At 44.7% G+C, this 23,399-nt stretch overlaps 1 protein-coding gene across 1 annotated transcript in view; it reads left to right on the forward strand.

Moving 5' to 3' along the window:
- Sec10 (Exocyst complex component Sec10) overlaps positions 1–19,334 on the forward strand; it is a 28,603-nt gene extending 9,269 nt beyond the window's left edge. Inside the window, exons 4-16 of the mRNA XM_084583722.1 lie at positions 379–443; positions 1,274–1,412; positions 2,386–2,430; positions 2,519–2,659; positions 3,047–3,123; positions 3,925–4,131; positions 6,013–6,175; positions 7,813–7,921; positions 8,926–9,049; positions 13,909–14,098; positions 15,584–15,740; positions 16,526–16,686; positions 18,922–19,334. Of these exons, the coding sequence (XP_084439848.1) occupies positions 379–443; positions 1,274–1,412; positions 2,386–2,430; positions 2,519–2,659; positions 3,047–3,123; positions 3,925–4,131; positions 6,013–6,175; positions 7,813–7,921; positions 8,926–9,049; positions 13,909–14,098; positions 15,584–15,740; positions 16,526–16,686; positions 18,922–19,008 (1,665 nt within the window). The 3' untranslated portion in view covers positions 19,009–19,334. The remainder of the gene's footprint in view (positions 1–378; positions 444–1,273; positions 1,413–2,385; positions 2,431–2,518; positions 2,660–3,046; positions 3,124–3,924; positions 4,132–6,012; positions 6,176–7,812; positions 7,922–8,925; positions 9,050–13,908; positions 14,099–15,583; positions 15,741–16,525; positions 16,687–18,921) is intronic.
- Positions 19,335–23,399: the final 4,065 nt, after the last annotated feature.

Raw genomic sequence — 23,399 nt, forward strand, 5'->3', positions numbered from 1 at the left:
AAGTGATTAGTGAAGTGTGACTTGGCTTCCACTTTGTTGATGGCATATGTTGCTTCTGGTGTAACTCTATGGAATGCCAAGTCCGAACTTCTGGCCAAATGTGTGGTTGACTTGGGTTGTATGCATGCATGCATGCATGTTTTGCAACAGTTAATATTAAAAAGTTCTGGCTGCAACATGTACATAGGTTGAAGGTGCTGTTTTTAGTAGAAGTCTCTGGCCAGTGACTGTGCCAAAGTGTTAGTAGATGTTTTGGCATGGCAGTTGATGAGAGCACAGTTATATGTAGCAGCTAGGTCTGTATTAAATGATCCATTAGGATCTTGCAAAGGTTGCGCAAAGAATTGCCACATGAACTCTGCTGTTTTTCTGTTGCAGCTTCATGAAGCGGCGGACATCATTCAGAAACTTCATCTGATAGCTCAAGAATTGCCTTACGGAAAGTATGCAGTTCACTTTGGGCTTTACACTGTTCTGGATTTTTCCAAAGAATGTTTTGTTTCTTATTCAGTTGGGAAATCTTTGCTGTACAGTGAACCTTTTCATATTTAAGTGAACCAATAAGTTAAGTTTGGCAAGCTGGGAAGTCAGGCTGCAAGTCAGTTGTAGAAGAGTACTAAGATGATAGAGGCACAGAAGATGCAGTTGATACAGATCTTGTTTGCTATCAACGATTTCTGTATTTGCATCCTTTCTTGAGCTTTTCTGCAAGGTCTTTAAGCTCGTTCCGTTTTCTTTGTTGACAGTGTAGTTGAAAGCATACTACTAAGACGCATAGATTTTTCATCAGAGTTTTTGTTTTGTTGCCTGTAGTGCTGCTGAAATATCTAGTTGCTTCGTCAACTGGGGTGTTGTCTTAGTGTGTTCGGTTTTGTTAACAGCATTTGCTAAGATATAGGGTGGGTTTGTGATGCTTAGGCAGTAGGGAAAAAACAAAACGAGCTGTAGAAGAAATGTAGTGCGATAGTAGGAGGTGAAGGAGTGAGAAGACCTCCTTCTCAAAGGTGGGGGAAAACAAGCATTTAAAGAAAGAAGACAAGAAATTCTGTGTATAATTTGTGTTGGTGAGCTTTTTGACAATTAGTTTAGTGATGATTAGTGAGTGAGCCATTGCACAGGTAGTTTTGTAATCGGTTCGATCATTAAAAATACTTTCCCCTTGACGCATGCCATCTTTCATCAGCTTTTGTTTTGGGATGCGCCAACATTCTAATCTGCCACTCATTGGTTTCCATTTAGTGGCAGTTTGTGACTGTTGTGACTTGCCGTCCAGGTTCGAGAAGGCCCGCATGAGGATTGCCCAGAAGTACAACGAGATTGAAAAAGCCCTGATTGCCGAATTTGTTCGGGCACACCACGAGGGTGACAAGGACACCATGAGGCAGGTGGCGGCCGTCCTGTCACACTTCAGGGTAAGGTGTCACTGGGGGTCTACTTTCGTTGACATAGGGCATGTTCTGTCACACAAGGGTCCTCCTCATTTCTGTTGAAGGCTGACATGGCCAAGCACAGTTACAGTATGTTCATCATAGAGAGACTTTGAAAGTAACATTGCTATTCTAAATATCTCCAGCCAGCCCGACTTTCTGCTTTAACTATGAGTGCTGAACATTTTCAAAAAAGATTTACCCCCTGTATCAAATTTTTTGTTGCTAATTTTAAACAAAAATATTGTGAAAGTTAGGAAAAATAAGCTAAAAATATATACTGAGACAATTACAGTCATAGCATCAATGAAACTAAATTAGAGAGCAGTGACACCCCATGAGTGTTAATAAGCTGAGATAGCACCAACAAAGATAAAAATTGGCCTTCACTGTCCTCCACTGGCGTCCCAACAAAGAGATCAACTTCCACATTTCTGTGCCGATTGCACGGAGAAAGCGAAACTGCAAGGGTGCGTCACCGCAAACCACACATAGTACCGAAGCTCACAATCAGTTTCTTTTCTTTTTTGCTACAAAATTGTAGTGTAAACAGACTTTCAACACTTATTGTAAGCCCTAGAAGGTCTTCATGGGCTTCCACTAGTGTCCCAGCAGAGATAAGAGATCAAATTGCACACGCCTGTTGTGATTGTGCGATAAACTGAAACCATGAGTGCTGCACCGCCCCAAACAGAGCGCAAAACAGCGATTGGTAGCATTGAAAGTTTTAAATACTTCTTATACATTCTAGAAGATGGCAGCACCTAGTGCGCCTCTTCAGAAGGATGCGAAATTTTGAACGCGCCCTCAGCGCAGTGCGCGTATGGCAAAAACCCCGCGAGACGGAATTCAGCCACAGTACCCATATGGGAAAAACACTGAAAGAATTCAGTGTTATGAACAAAGTTACTGTGCAGTGTTAAGTGTGCCTGCATTTTTTTTTGTCTTCTTCCCGCAGGGCTATTCCAACTGTATTGACACGTTCATTGACGAGAGTCAAATGGTAAGGGCCTCAAGATGTGCTTGTAGTTTTGCATTTCTCTTGGGAGGGCCCCCACCCATCACCACCAGGGGTGCTCTTGTTATTACAGGGTGCATTCATGAAGAAGGACATGTTTGCCGACATTCTGCCACTCTGTGAGCGCAGCGAGCAGGTGATCGAAGAGGTCTTTATGAACCCGGAACAAGTGATGGGCAAGTTTGTGTCGAACATCTACAGTGGGAAGCTGCAGGTTAGTGGTCCCCGTGTGTGGCTCGCTCCAGACTGTTTTTCTTATGGACATTTTTTTCTTGCTGGAAAGCCTGTGTTTGTGTTAAGATATGAAGCATGAGGGAAGCTGTGCAAGTGGGCCTGTGCTCAAACAGTCATCTTATGGAAGTGATCAGCTAATGAGCGCCCTAAATAAATGGCAGCAAGATAGTAATAAATTTCCATCTCCGGGACAAGACGTACGACTGCTGTAATTTCGAGTTGTCACTGAGCACTGGCTGCACTTACTAGTGTGTGAAAACCTTGTGCCTTTTCATAAGTGTGTCCATGTGCATGCAATCTATGAAGCCAGTGAAGTGCAAGCATATGTTCTCGCTGTTTTCTTTCTTTTTTTTTTTTTCCGGTATAGGAGTACATCCAATCAAACTTGAGCGACCGCAGCGATCCGGAGAAGTATTTGAGGACTCTGTATGAGCTTTACTCAAAGTATGTGCTACCACTTTCTTTCTCACTTACGTTTGCTGAAAACTCTTTGAATGTGAAAGGCTGTGAGTTGATCCAGCTTGTGTGTCGAATATCAGTGCTCATCCCTTTTTGTTATCTCTGTGTTTTGCTTTGTGTGGCATAAGTTCAAAGTTTATACAAACCTCCCTTGTATTTTGCACCCTCGATGTATCCTGCAATTTATTTGTGAAATGAAGGTCGAGCAACTTCGAGACAAAGCATGCCTAATGTTTGGCTCGGTTATCCTACCATGATTAGCTTTTTCGCCCAAGGTTTGCTGACTTCTGTGAGCAGATGTGGCATAAACTGTTGCAGGCCATGGCATTTTTGTGCTGTAGCAGCTTAATCTTCTTTTATTTATTTACATATGATCAGTTTTTTTAATCAGCTGTGTCGTGCAGTGCTTGATGTACACTCTAATCGAATACAACTCAAGGATTCAGTGTAAAATACCCTTCTATAATGAGCCCCTTCAGCCAGTCTCATGAGCTGATTGTTATGTCATTTCACCTAATTTCTCATATCCACATACAATTCATTATGCAATTCATCTGGAATTTTATACTAGGGTATTAACTAGTACGGCATGTGAACCAATGAACGCCATTGACTGGAAAGCCTCCTCTGAGAAGCATCTGCTGCTGCATTATCAAGTTGCATCCGACATCACCGGTTAATTCAGGCCACTGTTGATAAGCCAGGCGATTCTTATTATGCAACCTGTTTGCAGTGCATCGGGTGTCACCTTGCGAGCTTGTTGCAGCAGTGCTGTTTTCGCCCCAGGACCATGCAGCTTTCCTCCGACCTGTCCAAATTCAAGATGGGCAGTGACCCAGCTTTCCTCAAGAAGCTGACTCGGCAGATCTTCTCCAAGCACCTGGACCCATACCTGTCCATCGAGACGCACTACCTGAGGGACAAGTGCAGCAGCGTGCTGAACCGCTACTACGATTCCAAGAACCACCACAAGCGGCAGTTCCAGTTCGGAGGGTGAGTGTATATCTCTAGCATAGCTGATGCCAAGGTGATGGTAGTCCTCCGTGGAGAACTTTTTCATTACCACTGCACACAAACAGAAGATCCGGCTGCTTTTGCCAGCAGTTGATGCACTCTTCGGTGACATCACGCACAAGACGGCAGCTTATTTAAATGCTCCCGAGAGTGGTCACCTAAGCTCGGGTGTCATGGCTCAGTGGATGGTGGAGCCGACTGAGTTTGTGTAGCCAGCCGTATTTATCAGCATGGTCGCAGCTATTGCTTCAGGCGCGGTCACAGTAGCAGGCAGAGGGTACTCTAAATATTGCAGACTTGAGGCCCCTTGACGTCACTCTCTTGCATGCTCTCACTTTTGTCCTCTCTTCTCAAATTTCACTCTTACGTTGGCTGGACAGTTGCGTGCAGTATGTTTTTCCTTCCTGTGCCTGTAAAGTGCCTTGGCAAGCAGGTCTCTTTATTTTTTTTTTGTAGCAAAAGCTACACTAGGCTAGTCAGTGGCACATTTCAGGTAAACGTCGCTAGTCACTACTGCGCATGCACTGTAACCACGGCAACTAGTTGCTTCGACCCACAGAAGAAGGAAAGAAGAAGAAGATTGGAATGAGAGAAGAGGGAGGAGAAGAAGGAGCTGGTCAAATAAGTAAGAAAATTCAGAAGACACCAAGAAGACTCGTTTCGCCGACCACACCATACAGTTTACAGCCAGTGCATTGGCGACGAGAATGTTCGAGTCAGGGTTAATTGAGCCGCCTTCATTTTTGTCGCATGTTTAAAACATTGCCAATCACCAGACACCGTGACATTTTTATTAAGGGCATATTTCGAATAGTATTTATTGTTCGATTAGATTTCCACTACCTTTTCGAACTGTTATTGGGTAGTTTGGATAGTGAAACCGCGTTTTGCGGATTTTCTTAACGTTCAGAATTGAGGAATTCCTAGTTGATCCGCACTGGTGAAAACACATGGCAAAAGCCCACTTGTTAAGTCTGCAGTTATGGCCACTAAAAGCTGCTGCCGTGTGGTCACTGCGCACTTGTTGGTCTAAAAAAAAGTGCATCATCACACGGCATGCCAGTATGTCTAACCCTAACCATGATGCAGTGAACAGCTGGCCGTGAACTTGACTCTATTCTCACAACTATATTTTTCTGTTAATATTGCATCAAATTGTGCAAGCAAGACTTTTTCGGGAAGATATAAAGGGAACAAAACAGACATGGTATGAATGAGCGTCTACTGTTCACAGTTATGGTGCCCTTTTTAAGCAGTCAACTATGGAAAATGGAAAAGGACATGAACAAATGTAAAAATTAACAATTAGCGAAGTGCACTTTATCGGAAATATTTTGAAAAAGGAGGGCTGGCAAATAAACTTGCTGGTGTTCGGCAGCATTAATAGTGACATGATAGTTCCTAACCAGCACCCTTTTCACCGTGTTTTCATACCTCTAAGGAAAATTCACTGAGCTTCACATTGTTTCTACTGGAAGCCGTGGGGATAAAATGACACAAATTTATTTGTTGCTTTTGCGCACGACTCCGTGTGAGCCAGGCACTGATACAGGTAAGATTAACACAAGCTACTGGTGTTTATGATTGGCTGCATCACCTTTCGTAGCCCCTTTGAGATGGCCCTTCTCAGGCAGCACAAACCATCTGCCCAATATCGGTATTATGTTGGCAATGCACTGGTCCTGCATTGGGTTGAACATATCATAGTTCTTAACAGCCAGTGTCATCAGTAAAATTATGTTGGCAATGCACTGGTCCTGCATTGGGTTGAACATATCATAGTTCTTAACAGCCAGTGTCATCAGTAAAATAACCTAGAATTCTAAAATTTCCTCCATTGCCTCTTTATGTCTTGCGTAGAATTCATGATCTCCGTCGTGACCTCCAGGCAAAGCTGGGCGCTCGGTCCAACATCAACATTGCTCCAACCGTCGAGAACTTTGGCGGGGAGACCTTCCTCTCTGAAGAGGTTGCCATCAACCTCTTGCAGGAGAGCAAGCTGGCTTTCCAGCGATGCCAGCTGGTGCGTTCTTTTCTTCTTCTGCAAAAGCCTGTCTGAAGCATCTAAGTGATTTACATGCCATTTATGGCCATGTTTTTGCCCCATCAACAATCGAAACGTAACCAGATCTCGCACTATAGATTTATGACTCTCTAACTGCCAAGTGGGGAGCTCACGGAGCATGTGTGTTTGAGTCGTGCCAAGGCAAGCACGGGCACATAATCCAATCGTTCAAATGTTTTGATTGCGTGCAAGGTTGACAGCGATAGCAAGTGCGTTTCCTTGGAACTAGGAAGGGAGTGTGTTCTCGTATTAACCCGTCCTAATGGGCATCGACGAGTCGCATTTGTCATAACTTAGTGCTCATTTTCCAGTCCAGCTCAAGTTTTTTATGGTACTCTGTGTCCGGTTTACGGTAAATAGGGCTCATACAGTGCCATTACTTAGTTTTGCCTGCCAAATAAAAGTTGTTCAGTTGCTCAGTTGCTGTAAAAAAAACATTGTGGTATTTCTTTTGCTTTAGGTGAAGCTTATTAACATATCATGAAATTTAAAAAAAATGGCATAACAACATTGCTAAATTGATAAAAACATTCCTGTTTCTGCTAGGTCTTCTGCTGATAGCCTGCCTTCTTGGCCTTGCACATGTTACAGTCTTTGCATTTTTTTAACTTTTATTATGGTTTACGGCTGGCACGTTTTGCGACATGTTTCATAGAGGGTGGCAGAGGGAAATCTAGTTTGGCGTCAAAATTTAAAATCTGCTCTAGGACCTTAGGTGTTTTACGGTGAAAGCTGAGTGCTCAAACCCCACTTGATGCTGCTGAAAGAAGCTCTACACTTGTTTGATGTTCTTGAAGAGCCACCTCACGTGCCTGAGCTTTTCTCTTTGCTGAATCCCTATCATAGGTTGTGAACGCCTTAGTGAATAGAAATAAAGCAGCTGGTACGCAGAGTGAGAAGACGTAACTACTCAAGGGCGAGCTAAAGTTGAAAGTATGCGTGTCCAGGGCTCCTAGTTGATGTTCCAGGCTTATGTTTGCCTGATTCATCATCCGAGCTGAGATCAGAACTCTTGAAGTTATCTTCAGACTCTTCGCTACTGCTGTCATTTAAAAATTCAACAGTAGAAGCAGCAGAATCTCGAGAATAGTGCGGAGTTTGCAGCGCGTCCTGATACAAGCTCGGCACCAATTTTGTTGACACATGCGGCCGACTCACTTTGAATAAATATGTTTCCTACTTAGCCACCTACTGAAAAGACAGTGAACCAAATGAAAACCAAAACTACAGTTTTCGTGCTAGTTTTCGTGCTGTTTGGCTGTATAGGGCTACGTGTTCTAAAACACGAAAATTTGTGTTTGGCTGCATGCCGAAGACCATCGTCTATGGGACAGTCCAAAAAGTGTTGAAATGGCACGCTCATGTAAATGCTCAAACTTCGGCTTCTTGCCGTTAGCCTTGCGCTTCTCTTTTTTTTTTTGCAAATGGACGCAAATGGTACATGGGGTGAATGGATTTAAGTGAAGGGTGGGCAAGTGAATGGGGTGGATAAAGAAAAGCTGGCCTGTGATGAGGAGTTTGTTCTTTTCGCTGTTTTGAGCTGTGTTCATTTGAATGCTCATGTCAATACCCTATTGTCTTCGCTTGCTCCACAGCTCTCAAAACCTACAGAATTGCCAAAAAGTGTGGCACAGATCTTTGACATCCTCCTGAATGGCCTTTGCATTGAGCATATTCATTATGCTCTGGAGATTGGCCTTCGAGGTGAGTGTGCACATATATTTCTTGCACGCCTGCACATGATTTTGTGCTGAAAAATGAACATAAGGACTGATTCAAGTATACGTGCTTTTGTTCTTCATTTCTTCTTTTGTTCAGTATTAGTCAGAAACTGCAATTTTTGTTTTTGGAAGCTTGTAAAAGCAGCGAACTAAGTTATGCTTTGCTGTGATTAATAAAAATCACTGAAAGATGTCTCGGACTCTGTGAGACCAATAAAATAGCCTGGATAATCCATTAGTCCCGAACAATTATGGCCTTAAGTAAAAAATAGTGAGTAACTTTACTGGAATAATGTTGGCTTGAAACAAAAAACTAATTTTTGCAATCTGAATTAATATTTGCCTTTTGCAGTGTAATTTTGCCACTAGCACTAATATTGACTTGCCTTATATATTTGAGTTAGAATCATGCTTCCACTTTGTTCGTACTGCACGTGTCCATGGCACGCTGCACATTAGCTACACCGTTTCCACAATGGCATCGTTCATAACCCAAGTCACTTTAGGGTGTTAAACCCTATAAACCGAATCACACCATCTCCACAACCCCCACATATTATTCCGTAAACAAAAGAACAATTTTCGCTATTGCTCCACAATACACTACCTTTATTGTTGCTCTGCACAAATAGTAATACGCTCCCTCAAGGTTTCCTCATACGTATGCCACGCAAGTCAAGGACAAAGTCTGTTTTCCCACCCGTGATGACTTGTCAGACCAAATTAAAAGAGGGAACATGAGGGAAGCGGGCAGTTATGACTACAGCCACCACTTCCCTACGTTTGTAGTCCGAAATATCGCATAGGTCCAGATTATCATAGAGGAGTCTGAAATATTTGGTCGCCAAGAACAGCAGCTCTTTGGCTTTTAACGTGATTGTAACTCAGTTTCGATTACTTTTTTATGTTTGTGATTCACAAACAATGCCAACATACTATCTTGCGCCTTACAGACTTGTAATGCTGTTGATGCTTCTTTGCTTGCAGCGATACCCGTTTCAGAGCCAAAGAGTGAGCCCGAGATTTATTTCTTCGACACAGTCAGACAGTGCAACTCTATATACCAGCTGCTCGAGAAGCTGTTCAACAACAACGTCGCCCCCCTCCTTCTGTGAGTCGACTTCGTGACGCGTTTGGAGGGTGCGTTAGTATGTGCCAATCCCATGTCGACTTGTTTCATCAAAGAGCTCACTTGAACTTAAGAATATTTTTTGTTTGAAGCCATTTTTTGTTTCCTGAACATTGAGCGGTAACTTTTGGCTCTGAGCGAATAGCTGCATCCGACAAATGATGCACAGCTCTGTATGGTGTGCACCTGAAATTCCAAACAGGTCTTGAAACGTACAGTACACTCGCTCCAAGTCAAGCTCGCTTGCTTCCAGCGGTTATTCTGTTTGAACTGATGGTTTGGTCTTGTCAGTAGTATATTGGTTAAGTGTACTTAAATTTAAATGACTGCCATTGACCTAAACTCTGAATGTGCAGTTGTAAGTCTGTGGTTTGGTCCAATCACGTCGCAGCTACTTTAGTCTCCTCATTTTTGGAAGCTTGAGACGTTGTTTAGGTAGAGGAACAACTGAACAGTGTTTGGTGCCACGTCTGGGTTTTATGAGCTGTGGTCCTAGAAACCATGTGTCATGACTCCCAAATGGCGGCTCTTAGCACCATTTAAATTAGTTTTCGTCTTGGTATGCACGAATGCTAGAGATTAGGTGTGTGTGTGTGTACAGATTATTTCTACGCTCTACTATACTAGAGTTGCGCAATTATTGGAATTTTCGAATACAAATAACATATGGGAAATATACTTTTGAATTTCAAATCGATTGTCTGGTCAGTGAAAAGAAAAATGGAAAATCAAAATGGCAAATATTGTTCATCTTGTGTATCGAAGAATTCACTTGGTATTTGCAGATAAAATTTAACTACAATTGCACAGAAGTGTATACCCTACTGAAAAATCCAGCATAAATTTTATGCGGGATTCTGCATGCTTGCCTTTATTTTTCTTTTTTTTTTTTTTTTTTTTTTTCACCGGAAGGATCTGCTTAAAACTGTGAAGCTGTTCAATTGCTGCTGAATACTGTAAACTATCGTTAATTGGGCCTTGAAGGAACCTGAAAAAATATCTGAGTTAATCGAAAGCATGAATTATTTAATGGCCTGAAAAAACTGCTGAAAACTGTGTCTCACAGTAATTTTGTCTGATAGACACCTGCACGATGGTTGTCTGCATTTGAAATGAAACTGAAGTGAGAGTGATTTTTCTTATTTTTTCTTCAAGTACTTAGCTTTGTACACACTGTCAGGAAGGCCCTGTTCTCAAGAGGGAAAGTCCCTCTTTACAAAAAAGGCCCCCATCGCTTTTGAGGGTGCAGTCGAGCATCAAGATGAAGCGTGCAGTGTGTTGAAATGGCAGTGAACTCGAAAATTTGCAGTGTAGTATTCGGTAATTTTTTTAAAGGGACAGAACACTGGCCAAAATATGTCATGAGATTATAGTGAAGATAAAAAGATCTTGCCTCATATAGTACAGATCAAGCACTACAATATCAAAGAAAAGAGGATTTACAATTTTAATTTGCCATTGAAAATCGCATAAAAACAACATAGGCGCTATCTAGCGGAGAAACCCTAGTACTTTCAGTGTAGCCCCCATGTGACTACATGTCAGCAAAATATCTCTGATTTTCGTAATTGCACATTCTTCTTTCTTCTTCTAGGAGTGCTTGCCATAATTTATATTTTGCGCTCTCTCCAGTGCGTCCTTAAATAAAAACCACCCCTGCTTTCGCACCGCGAGAGGTATGCTTTCAGGTTTTGCCACTAGATGCCACCGCAGTGTTTACAATTTCCTGAATGAAGCAATGACAGTGCCCACTAAAACTTCCGTCGACGAGGGCGTGCGTTATTGTGCCGTAATAGCATTGAGTATGAAACTAAAAAGGATGTTACTCTACACAAAAAAATGCCTGATTACTGTCTGACGAGTGAAAGTTATATTTGTTTTCGGTACGTCTTTTTTGTCGACCACCAGTCGTCATTACGGTCGCTGCTCATGGTTACCAGCATCGGACTACATAAAAACGGGCGCACGCATTGATTGAAAAATTCCCGATAAAAATTTTTTACAGCGTTGCGAACAAAATCATTATGGAATCGAACATTTTAGACATCAATCTTTCCACTGCGGTGAAAAAAAATCGAGGCCTAAATTCCAGTGTTCTGTTCCTTTAATATTCGAAAGTTCCTGATATCAGTTTTACGAATGCGAACATGAATCTAATAACCATATTCGATTCATACTTTGAATTTAGAATATATATTTACTCGAATCTAACGCGCACCTTTTTTCCGATATATCGTGTCCAAAAATTGGGTGCGCGTTAGAATCGAGTACGACCCTAAATCTCCGATATCATATCGCCATCGGCATTTCAAAATGGCCGCCTGGTATGCACTTCGAGCCTACTAGCTGGTCTAGCAGTCTATACCTAGCTGCAGTAGCGTCCTTCGTGTGCTTTGGTACATGTGCTTTGGTTAGCCTACCCGTTTTCTGCGATTGACCGACCAGTATGGACGTGCCGAAGATTCGTCGAGTTCATCATGATGCCGCATTTAAAAGGAAAGTCATTGTGTGTGCAGAGACGGACGGAAATCGGGCCGCATCACGCGCATTCGGAGTTCCGGAAACATGCGTGCGGGACTGGCGCAAGCAGAAGGAAAAGATTTTCAGCAGCAAGGCTACACGAAAAGGTTTCAGTGGACCGAAGCAGGGCCGGTTCACCGAAATAGAAGAGCGGCTCGCAGAATATGTTCTAGAGCAGCGAGCGGCGCAGCGGCCAGTGACGACGGACCTGCTCAAAGTCCGGGCGATGCAGCTAGCCCTACAAACAGGGCTAACGCGGAGCGACTTTAAAGCGAGCAGGTGCTGGCTGTCTAATTTTATGAAGAGAAAAGGCTTTTCTCTTCGAAGGCGGACAGGGATATGTCAGAAGTTGCCTGAAGAGTGCGAAGAAAAGCTGCACAGTTTTCAGCGGTTCGTTCTAAGTTTGCGCCGCAAGTACGGCTACCACCTCGGCCAGATTGGAAATGCCGATCAGACACCGCTGTACTTTGACATGCCTGCCACCACAACCGTTGAAAAGAAGGGGGCGAAGCAAGTGCACGTGTTGTCTTCCGGCCACGAAAAAACACGCGTCACCGCAATGCTTTGTTGCACCGCGGATGGACACAAGCTGCCCCCGTATCTCATATTCAGGCGCAAGACGCTCCCGAAAGGAATCGTGTTTCCGAGTGGCGTGATTGTGCGCGCCAATGAAAAAGGTTGGATGACAACGGACTTGGTCGCCGACTGGGTTGATAACGTCTGGCGCAAGAGACCCGGCGGCAGTTTGGGCCTGCGTGCGATGCTTGTGCTCGACGCTTTCAAGTGCCATCTCGACCAACGCATCAAGGACAAGCTCGCTGCGTGCAACACCGACCTTGTCGTGATACCAGGTGGCATGACATCGCAGCTCCAGCCGCTCGATGTTTGCTTGAACAAGCCAGTGAAAGATAGGATTCGGGCGCTGTACACCGAATGGCTTGTGAGTGGCTGCCATGAATTCACTCCCAGCAACAGAATGAAGCGTGCCTCGCTGCAAGAGTTCACTGGATGGGCGAAAGATGCGTGGTGCACGATACCGTCTGCCATGGTGATCAAGGCCTTTAAAAAATGTGGCATATCGAATGCCATGGACGGCACCGAGGATGAGATGCCTTGGTCCGTCAGCAGTGACAAGGAGTTGTCTGACAGCGACGACGAGTGAACCTTGTGCCGGCATAGTGACAATCTTGGCAAGATAAGCCGTTTCCTTTTGTGTGTGTTTTTTAGTGCACCGAGATTAAATATTTGCTTTTCCAAACGAGACAAAGTTGTATTGCTGTATGAAAGCGTGAGGTGTGCGGTACTTTTTTCGCGGAGAACGGGTGCGCGTTACAATCTGAGCGTTTTTTTTTTTTTCGGGGGTGGGGGTCACGAAAAACGGGTGAGCGTTACAATCGAGGGCGTGTTAGATTCGAGTAAATACGGTATTCGCACACCCCTAGATGATACCATATTCACATCAATATGTCAGTGCTTCTAGCCATATGGACAATGAACCAGGGGGCACTCACCTTTTAGTGAATATAGTGAGTGCACGTGACTTTTGATGGGTCTATTTTCTCTCTTTCCATATCATTGCCAATAAAGCAGAAATTAATTTTCTTGGCAGCATGAAGGTGGCAGCCCGTCCCGCCCTGTGCGGTGAGGACACCGGAAGTGAACTGGCGGGAAGATTTTTCAATTCTTTTTTCTCACCAATAAATGTGTCTCTGCCAGAGAATCGGTATTTATCGGTATTGAGCAATTGGATGGAGTTTTGTTCAGTGTCCCTTTAAAAATTAATAAAAGCACTGTGGGACAAATTTCCTACCTCTTTGTCATGCCTAAAGTTAAAATATTTGCCTCATGTCTCTATATAAATGTAGTTTATTGAGACCTGTTATCTACTAAGCCATCAAGCAGAGCACCATGCCTATCCAGAAAACCGTAGTCAGGTTCTAATCTTTCTTGGGATGGAAGCGCTGCATGGATATTGTTTTTTAAGAGATACTACATTGCGCTATTGTAGATTGTCACTTTTATGCGAATACATGCTCTGCGTACTAACAAAGCTAAGCTATGCAAGCAATTTATTACCAAATTTTCACAGTATTGAGAGCACACATGCAACCATTATGGCTTGCAAAGGCAGAAAAAGCACCCCGCAAGTTTGGCTACGTAAAGAAGCTTTGTGATGGTGATAATTGCATTGGTCATGTTATGCTGTAGTGAGGGCATGCATATAGTGGCCAAGATTTCTGAATACTCTAAGCTATTGTTTTCTGCACCGAGATAGCAAAGCCAGTTGTGCATGTTTCTCTTCTTTGTCCTAAAATGATCAGGTCGACGCCAGAGCACAGTGTATGCCTACAGAAGAAGCGGGAACTGACGGAGCAGATGGAGATCAAGATGGACACCGGTCTGGACCGGTCCCTGGCGGCCATTATTGGCTGGGTACGCTGCATAATGCAGACCGAGCAGAAGAAAACTGATTTCAAGCCAGAGGTGGAGGATGTCATTGAGACAACCAAGGTCAGATGGCTGGGAATTTCTTTTTTCTTACACCAGAGCCTTTCTACCAATGTATTCAAAGTGCATCGCCAAACACAACCAGCCGTGCATTGACGCTGGACCTGTGATGTGTCTTTGTGATCCTAAGCTGATCAACTGCAGCTTGTTAAAAGCAGTCACCAGCTTTCTAGAAGCTGTGAACGGTCCGTTTAGCCTTGGTGATTCTTGTGTGGACATATATATATATACACACATACTTATTTATTCACGCATATTTTATAAGCATAGAGGGTCTACTTATTTTATAAGTATAGAACATTTGAAGAAGTGGGTTCAGGTTGTGTTGAGGATATTGTAGATGATTTATTTCTACTGAATATTTATGGAGAGGTACTCCGCCTTACAGTGATTTTCTTGTGCACCTCTTAAAATGGTGTGTACCTACCCCCCCCCCCCTCCCTTGTTTCACGCAAGGTGCCCCTTTAATTTGTAATTAATTATAGTTCCTTGCTCCAGTGACAACCAAAAATAACTGCTGCTTCTTCTCTACACTCAGCACCTCTCTTTGTTGGGAATTCTCGGAAACACTTGCCACCTTAGCTGCTACAGGAGGGGCCAGATAGCTTTTTGAGTTTCCCAAGCAATTGTCTGACCATTCTCTCCACCAGTTCTGTGATAACCAGCGCCCTCTTAAATAATTAGTCTGAGAACCGCTTTATAACTTTTCTACGCAAGACCTCATTTCTCACCTTAAATGAGATTAAGAAAAGAAATTCTATGGGTACACATTTGTGATATTTTCACAGGTGGGAACAGCACAATATGGCGTACAGTGCAAACTCTTATGCTGTATCCCATAACTTGAAAAAAAAAAAAATAATAAATAAATAAAAAAAATATTAGGGAAGAGGGTTGGAGTAAAAGAAACATTTTGTTCACCAAAGGAGCTTGCTTGAGTTTTTTAACCAGTGAATGTTAACCGTGAGTTATCAAAAACTTTTGCCCCGCCGCTGTGGTGTAGTGGTTAGGGCGCTCAACTTATATGCCTAAGGATGCGGGATAAAATCCTAGCCGCCACCGCCGCTTTTCGATGGAGACGAAAAGCAAGACTCCCGTGTGCTGTGCAATGTCAGTGCACATTAAAGAACCCCAGGTTAGTCTAAATTTCCGGAGCCCTCCACTGCGGCATCTTTCATAGCCTCAGTCGCTTTGGGGCGTTAAAACTCCATGAACCAAAGCTTACTTGGCACTGATAACTTCAATCAGAGCAGTGGAAAAAGCGGTTAACCAAGGCAAGCAGGCTCCCACTCATAGGGATGGCAGTGCAGCTAATGAAGAATGCCCACTTGCTTCTTCAGCTTGCGGTGAAAGCCCATATTTTTCGCAGCAGATTGAGACTGAAATGTTTTGTGAGTGAATACTTTGAGGTTCTGCACAAAAGTGTTTTTCTTGGCAATGAACCACTTCTCACCCGCTTGCATCTGGTGACATTTTTTTGCCTGACAGGTGGCGCAGAAAGTTGTCAAATACGTCACCAGGTGCATCGAGAAGGTCAGGGACTCGTTGGACGGTACCAACGTGGACGCTGTGCTCTTGGAGTTGGGTGTGAGGTTCCACAGGACCATATATGAGCACATCCAAACCTTTCAGTACAGCACCGTCGGTAAGCGTCCACCAGAAGGTTCAACTTTATCTGGATTCCTTTGTAACTTATGTTCTAACTTGTAGGCAGCTTTTCGAATAGTGATTTCCATATATACCAAGAATCCACGGTGGCCTGAACCCCCGAGGGCATGAACTGCTCAGTTTCGCTGTCCACTCCATGGGAGCATTATGTTTTTGCCTCAGCGAGCCACTCGGTGCATTTAACTCGCTGTTGCATTGCCCTCTTAAGTTGCAAATCTTATACATGTAGTTCACTACAGTTGAGGTCCCCAATCACCTGTTTTTGCTGATCTTTCTCTGAAGCCTGATCTTAAAACCCTAGCCTTGAGCCTAAAGCTAATTGAATTGGGACTTGCTAGAGCACACACATTTCGCATTTGGCCAGTTAAGCTAAATCAGCTGTAATTTTTTTCAGCACCGGTCCTGTCTCATTCTTTCCTTGTGTCCATGTTTACTGCATGCACTGTTGTCCACCACAAATCTTAACCAATTCGTCCAACCAATTTATCCTCACTAATCTGCTTTTGCTGCCTACCTGTCTGTGACAGTTGCACCTGTGATGTTCAGGCTTTAGTTTTGAGGGGTCCAAGTCCAACCATCGATTTTTGTCACTGTGTACTTTTTGGCCAGTAAGTTGCGAGACCATGGCACAAACTCTGCTCAAGGCCAAAACGAAAGAAAATGACATCATCAGTGTAATGTGAAATTTCTTTCATCCCACACTCGCTCCCGAGTACAGCAGCAGCTGTTATTGGTTCAAGTCTGTGGTTTTTCCGTGCGCAGGCGGCATGATTCTCATCTGTGACCACAACGAGTACCGCAAGTGTGCCCGGCAGTTCAAGATACCCGCCCTGGACAAGATGTTTGACGTCCTGCACGCCCTCTGTAACCTGCTGGTGGTGGCACCGGAAAACCTCAAAGATGTTTGTCGGGACGACCAACTGGTGAGGCTGTCTTTGTGTGTGTGTTGTGTTGTGCATTTTGTGTCGTGTTGTGTCGTGTCGTGTCCAGCTGTGTGTGTGTGTGGGGGGGGGAGGTGATAATACCAAGCCAGACAGCTCTAGAATAAGCTGCAGATGAAGGGTACTGCCAGAGAAAAATGCTGATGTACCATGCACTCATTTATGCATTGCTAGCGCATGCATGAATTTATTCACAATTCAGCAATTAACAGCTGTTTGTGCCTAGCAACTTGCGCACATATGTACTGCGTATAGTGAATTATACGTGCAACTGGGGTCGCATGTTTAAAGGGTAGTGTGTTGCCATGGTAAATAAGCTGGCGGTTCTAATCTCTCTCGTACTCCTTGGTCGTTTCCTTCATGCTTGCTTTTTTTTCACACTGTGTTTTGCCTCAAGTATGTAGCATTTTGTACCTGGCTCAGTGGCTCTTTCACCCAATGCTCGTCAACTATTGTGGGTCTCAACACCGAGGACTACATTGGCAGGAGAGAGAGCAAGGAGCGTGCATTCTATGCTTATGTTTTCCACTTGAGAGTAAACATAAACTCGAGACAGGGACGGGGTGAAAAACAGCTGCCGCGTGTCTTCACCCTATTAAAAGGCAGAGCGTGCAGGAATTTTTTATTAGTATTGTTTCTGTAGGTTCCTATAGATTCCAGGAAGAGCAGAAGATTGCGTCTATTGCATCATTGAGAGCTTTGTGTAAGCATGAAGTACATTTCAGGAGCGAATTTCACATTCTAGCACGGCTCACAGATGACTCAAGCTGGCTTGGGTATTGGCTAGACCCCCTTTTTTCAGCTGCACTTGGCTTCTCTCACTGCTTGTGGTACTCTTTGGGCCACCGTGTTCAGCAGCTTTTTTTTTTTTTTCTCATGCCAGGCAGTGTTTTTCCGGTCCCTTGCTGCTTTGCCCGTTTGGCGCACAATAGCTTTAGCAATAGCAATTTAAGGATTGCGATGATTTAGAGAGCAGGAGGTTAGAACAGGTAGAGTAACAAGTTCCAGCGGTAGCCAAGTAGTCTTAAGCATCATGAAACGGAAGTGTGTTTTGTTCTGGCGCTGTTTTCAGTTCCAATACGGTGTGTTATTTATTTGCTGGATACTACCTGGATAGAAAATTTTTAAATATTTCAGAGAGGTTTGTTTTTGCGTTCGCACTTAAATTCACCTTCGTGTCTGGCTTCATGCCCAGCTTCAAGTTTCCTGCATGCATTTTCCAGAGGTTATAAAGATAGATGAGTTTCTGCAGTGGGGAGCCTGAAGGCATTTCTCGTTTAATGTTAAAGAAGAAAACTTGTATGGTAATTACACATATAGGGTTATGTAGATGACCATCACTAGCTGGTACATACCGCATTTACTCGAATTTAGGCCGACCTCAATTCTAAGCAAACACCTGAAAGCTGGAGGCCTGGAAAAAATAAAGCCTCTAAGCTGACAAAAAAAAAAAAATGTAAAAACGAGAACGCGGCTACAAGACGTAAATTATATTAATTCTTTTCTGGAACCTTGATACATCCACATCTCTCAAATAATCCCTTAGCATATGTGACATTTTGAAAGCACAGACTATTAATGATGTGGGACTTGTTGGTTGTCCACGGTGCAGAAATCCATGCTAGACTGTCTACTACAAGACAGACACATGAAAGAAAAACAAATGAAGCACGTACATGTAAACTTTATATGTTGTTCCTTTGTTTGTCTTATTCGTTGAGTACAATGTCCAGCATGGTTTTCTGCACAATTCCAAGGCAGATTTTAGCCTAGCTGTATACCACTGCTAGGTTTAAGCTTGTGTGCCAACTTAGTTTGTGCCAATTGTACTCTGTGTTCAGTGCCACGTGTAGTATATGTTGGTATGCTGAATATTGTTTTTTCACTCTTCTTTTTTGCCCTTAAGGTGCTTGGTTTTGAATATTGTGCTTTCACATCAGTTTTTAGGCCTTGCGGTGCAAAATCACACCCAGGTATAAATAACATTCAATGTCCAAAGGGAAAAAAATTAAGTTGATTCGAAATTAATATATAAACAAACAGAGGACAGGTACTAACCACTACCAGCTTGCTGTTAAGCTTTCATCAGGAATAAAAGCAGCCTTTTACACAGGTGGGACTGCACAGTTCTGATGGGGCGAAAGAATGGAGAGCGCCCTCATTAAATGTGCATTCTCTAGCGCGCTCTACATGCCGGGTATCCTTTACATTTTGCAGGCGAGTCTGGAGAGGAGCGTCCTCGTGAATTTTGTCCAGCTTAGGACTGACTGCAAAGTACACAAGTTGGTGAACCAGTTCAAGTGATAAGGCGGAGCTTTTGCAGGCATCATTGTTCTGCGCATCGCCACAAAAGAAGGCCACAAGAATTTCGCACCACCACATCACCATGGTGGTTACGTGACTAGGAGGCATAGGCGCTCGACTACTAAGCTGGGAGACCCTTGTCCATGGCAGCCTCGTTTCGAAGGAGGCAGAACACAAGGGGCCCGTGTACTGCGAGATGCCAGTGCACGCTAAAGAACCCAAGATGGTCAAAAATGATCTGCAGCCCTTTACTACGGGGCCCCTCATAGCCAGGGTCGCTCATAGCCAGAGTCAAACCAATAAACCAAATCAACCAAACCAAACAAGAGTTTCACAGAACATTTTTGCTGCTATTTGTGCTGGCTTTGTGAAGCTTTGTGAAGAGGCTCATTGCAGGAGTTCATGGTTTCTTCCATAAACATGAACAGCGTCCACTGTGTACTCGTTAGTTGCCCCACACTTTTCATGATAAAACTTATTTTTCAGTATTCTTTTTCGATCGCATACTTTCAAACACGTACCATTTCATCTTGTATAATAGGGCAAAAGGCAGATTCTCTGTGTGATTAGAGCCTTGTCTCCCTTATACTGCTCACAAAATGCTTGAAATAAAAACAGCTCTATATATCCTGCAGAGATTCCAAGAACAGGAATGAAAACATTTGTTTTACAATGTAAACATAAGCTTCTCATCTTGCTAGGTTTTAAAATTAAGGGTTACCAAGGCCCTGCCATGGTGGTACAATGATTAAGGCGCTCGACTGCTGTGCCCAAGGATGCAGCGGCGGCTTCTGGTGGAGGCGAAAAGCAAGGTGCTCGTTCGCACGTTAAAAAGCCCCAGGTGGTCAAAATTTCCGGAGCCCTCTACTATGGCGTCTCTCAAATCTAAAAAAAAAAAAAAAAAGTTTAAACCTCCCCCACAATCTAGGTTACGCCGACGGATTTTCCGCAAGCCCAGTGTGCGGCTTGTGCTCACAGTTGTGCGGAACAATTTCGGAAACAGGTCGCGGAATTGGGATGGCGTAAAAGCTAAACTGCAGTCTTAAAATAATTAGGCAGATATCTAACCCTGTTAAACCTAAGTAACCAACGCGAAAGTAAAATTTAAGTAAAGGTTGTTTTATTTCTCCATGTTGATCAGCCAATAAGCTAGCGCGCCACGGCCTGCAGAGGGCGTGTCTGGTTCGGCTCCGCTAAAAACCCTTTAGGCTCCGCTAGAGTCCGGCCAAGGAGGTTATATATAACCTCTTTGGCTCAGCCCAACTCCGCGCCACTCGCTCATCGGACACCAGCAGTGCAGCCAGAGTTTCGCTCACCGTGGTTTCGCCGATTGCGGCATCACCATTGGATTGGATTGCAAAACTTTTATTTGGTCGCTCAGGCAGGTCCAAGGAGAGACGTATTAATAGATGGTTGCTAGTGCATGGCTGGCAGCGACCTCGTAGCCCGCTCGATGGCCCGTAGCTTCAGGTCCGAGCTGACCAGCACATAGAGCTAGGAACCAGCACGGCTTCCCACCACTCGGCAGAAGGGAGCTGCATCATTTGAGCAGTTCCAGAGAATGTGGTCGTATGTCGCTCTTTCGCCGCATTTATTGCAGTTTGGGTTGTACTGGCCTGGGTACATGAGGGCAAGCACTGCCGGATTTAGGAGGGAGCGTGTTTGTAGTCGGCACCAGTTCTCTTCCTGCACCTTCTTTAAAGGGCAACTCCGGTGGTTTTTCCGTCATTTTGTGTTTTTGGTTGAATTACATTCCTCGGCACGTCCTGACACTAACACAAAAGAAGTTTTTCGAAATCCCAATTAGAAGTATTTTTAAAAAGGAAAAACAGCAAACCGAAACCGAAACTGTTTTCACGGCCGAAAATGACGTCCCACTTGACGAAATGGTGACGTCACACTCAGCATTAGAAAAACACTCGTACGAGCGTTGGATGGTGAAAATAAAGTGTGGAAATCATGACGCATTGCATAAAATGTATGAGGTAGTTCAATATAAGACTCACAATTTCATAATCATGCGGGAAGAGGACAGTAACGCCGGTATACTGATTGTGACGTCAGAAACTCAGTGTTGCCGGCAGAAATAGTCTCAACTTAAGCCATGAAAACAGCATATTTAAAGTCGTGTTGCGCGCGAACGGACTATCGTACGGCGCCCAAAATTTGCAGAATGCTTTAGGACGGAGAGGAGAATCTACAGTAAATTTTTTATTAGAATATTTGAATGTCAAAAAACCCCCGGAGTTGGCCTTTAATGATTTGCGGGTAGAGGGATATATGCACCTTTCCAGCCTGAAGTGGTGGGTGATACCATTAAAAGAAATTAACTTGTCCCTCGTGAAATTGGGTCGGAGGGCGCGCTCACTGCCCGGTTGATGAAACCTCGGGCTTGCGCGTGAGCCGCCTAGTTCCCCGGATTATAAGAGTGAGCCGGTGCCCAGATCGGCTGAGTTTCTCTAATTAGAAAAGGGTGTTTTTGAGGATGTGGAGGGAGATAGATGTGATGCGTTAACCTCGCGAAATTGGGAATGGGTGTTTTAAAATCACTGAATATACTTGTTTGCCCGTCTCGGAGGAGGCGGTTGCGATCGATGGGGCTGCCAGCGGGGAACCGTTCCTATTCACTGCGACTGGTACGAATGCTTGTCTCAGCGTTAGCCGATATTCCGCCGCGTCCACGTATACGCTGCATTAGCGTGTCGGCCGTACTTGGCATGTAGGGCGCGAGCCTTCGCCATGCGTCGACCTTCGTGGTACGTGGGTTGCATATCCTTGGGTAGAGGATTAATGAAGGAGAGCTGCCCTAATGTATGTAGATAACTGTATTTTCGCATCCTTGTCTGTAATTTGCTCGCACATGTGTAGTCTGTATAAGATGGCCCTTCCCGCGTTCGTGCGAGTGTGTCGTCCGAGCTGAGACAAGGTGCGCCTCACACAGCTCCGAAGGCGTGTTGTGAACCACGAGGGCCAGCAACCTCTCCGTGGATGTGCAGTGCGGGAGCCCAAGGGCAGCCTTAGGGCTGCCGGATTAGGCATTCTCTCCTTCACCTTCACCTTCATTCTCTCCGCGAATTGCAGTTGCAGGTACGGGAGGGAGTAGACATATGCCAACCAATATCGAATTTCGCCTGGTAGGACCACCAATAACCCATTTCTCGGGACTTGCCAACATTTGGTGAACCGCGTTTGACCTAACGTCAGGCGAAATGCCGGTGTCGAGCCTCCGGGACTGGCGCATCGCTTCTGCGAGTCACCGAGGACACTCCCATTATATAGGCCGTAGAGAGCGAATACATTATACTCTGGCGCAGCTTGCCGAAGGAGGATGGCACACTGTTCTTAGCCTGCAAGAACGCTACCGGTGCCCTGCCCGAAGAAAACCGGAAAAGTGAGCCAAGACCTGACGGAGTCGCGCGTTCCTCATAACGAGGGCAACTCCAAATATGCTCTCCTCCCGCCAATCGGAAAAAACCACCTCCCCGACGTAGAAAGGAGCCGCTCCCATGGCTACCAGCAAATGACCACAAAGTATGTCGTTAAGGGCTAGAGGCGTGGACTTGCGCACCGTCCCGCCACGCACCCTTCTCAGCTAGCTGCGTAGCGGTCAACTTACCGCTTCAGTAGGTGGTGCATCAAGACAGCCTTCGTGTTAAAAGCACGTTTACCGTAAGCACACCGCATAAGCTGAGGCCTTCTGTTTACAGCTACCTGAGACTGCCCAGTTGGGCGAGGAAGAGCACGAAGTGACATCGTACTTGTCGGGACCGGACGACGAGGCGTCATTTACTATGCACATGACGGCGGAACTCCCGATGAGGTCCGGCAAGGGCCTGAAGCGCAACCAAGAGATTTCGGTGGTGGATGCTCGCCGCCTCGGCCAGTCAATGTCCATATGGCGACTTTCGCCTAGAAGAAAGCTCCAGCCGTGTGCTCTCGTATACAAGGAGAAGGTCAGAACCTGTTTCAACTGCAGAAGAGTCGGCCATAGGGAGGACGCCTTCTAAAAGCATATGACCCAAATTTGCCGCGCAGATGCGGCGGAGGAGACTTTCCCCCAACCAAGGGTAAAACGTACGCACACCTGCACGCAATAAGTGCATAGTGTGCAAAGGCGCCCACAACACCGGGATCAAGAACTGCTGCAAGAATCGCTTTGTATAACTATAGAGGCTATATAGTAGAACGTCACCCCGAACACAACCAACAACACTAGAATCTCAACGAAGCCGCCCAGCAACCTGACACAGGCTGCGCTCGAGACAAAACTGGAAACCGTTCGTCGCGCCACCATCAGGGAAGCAAGTACCGCCACAGATCCTCCTCCTTCCCACTACTGTCATCTTGCGAAATCGCCAAACACCATATGGGTTCTCTCTCCTGTAACTCGC

The sequence above is a fragment of the Amblyomma maculatum genome, chromosome 11 (assembly GCF_055883805.1).
Source record: "Amblyomma maculatum isolate TAMU_Amacu chromosome 11, ASM5588380v1, whole genome shotgun sequence".
Taxonomy (NCBI): Eukaryota; Metazoa; Arthropoda; class Arachnida; order Ixodida; family Ixodidae; genus Amblyomma; species Amblyomma maculatum.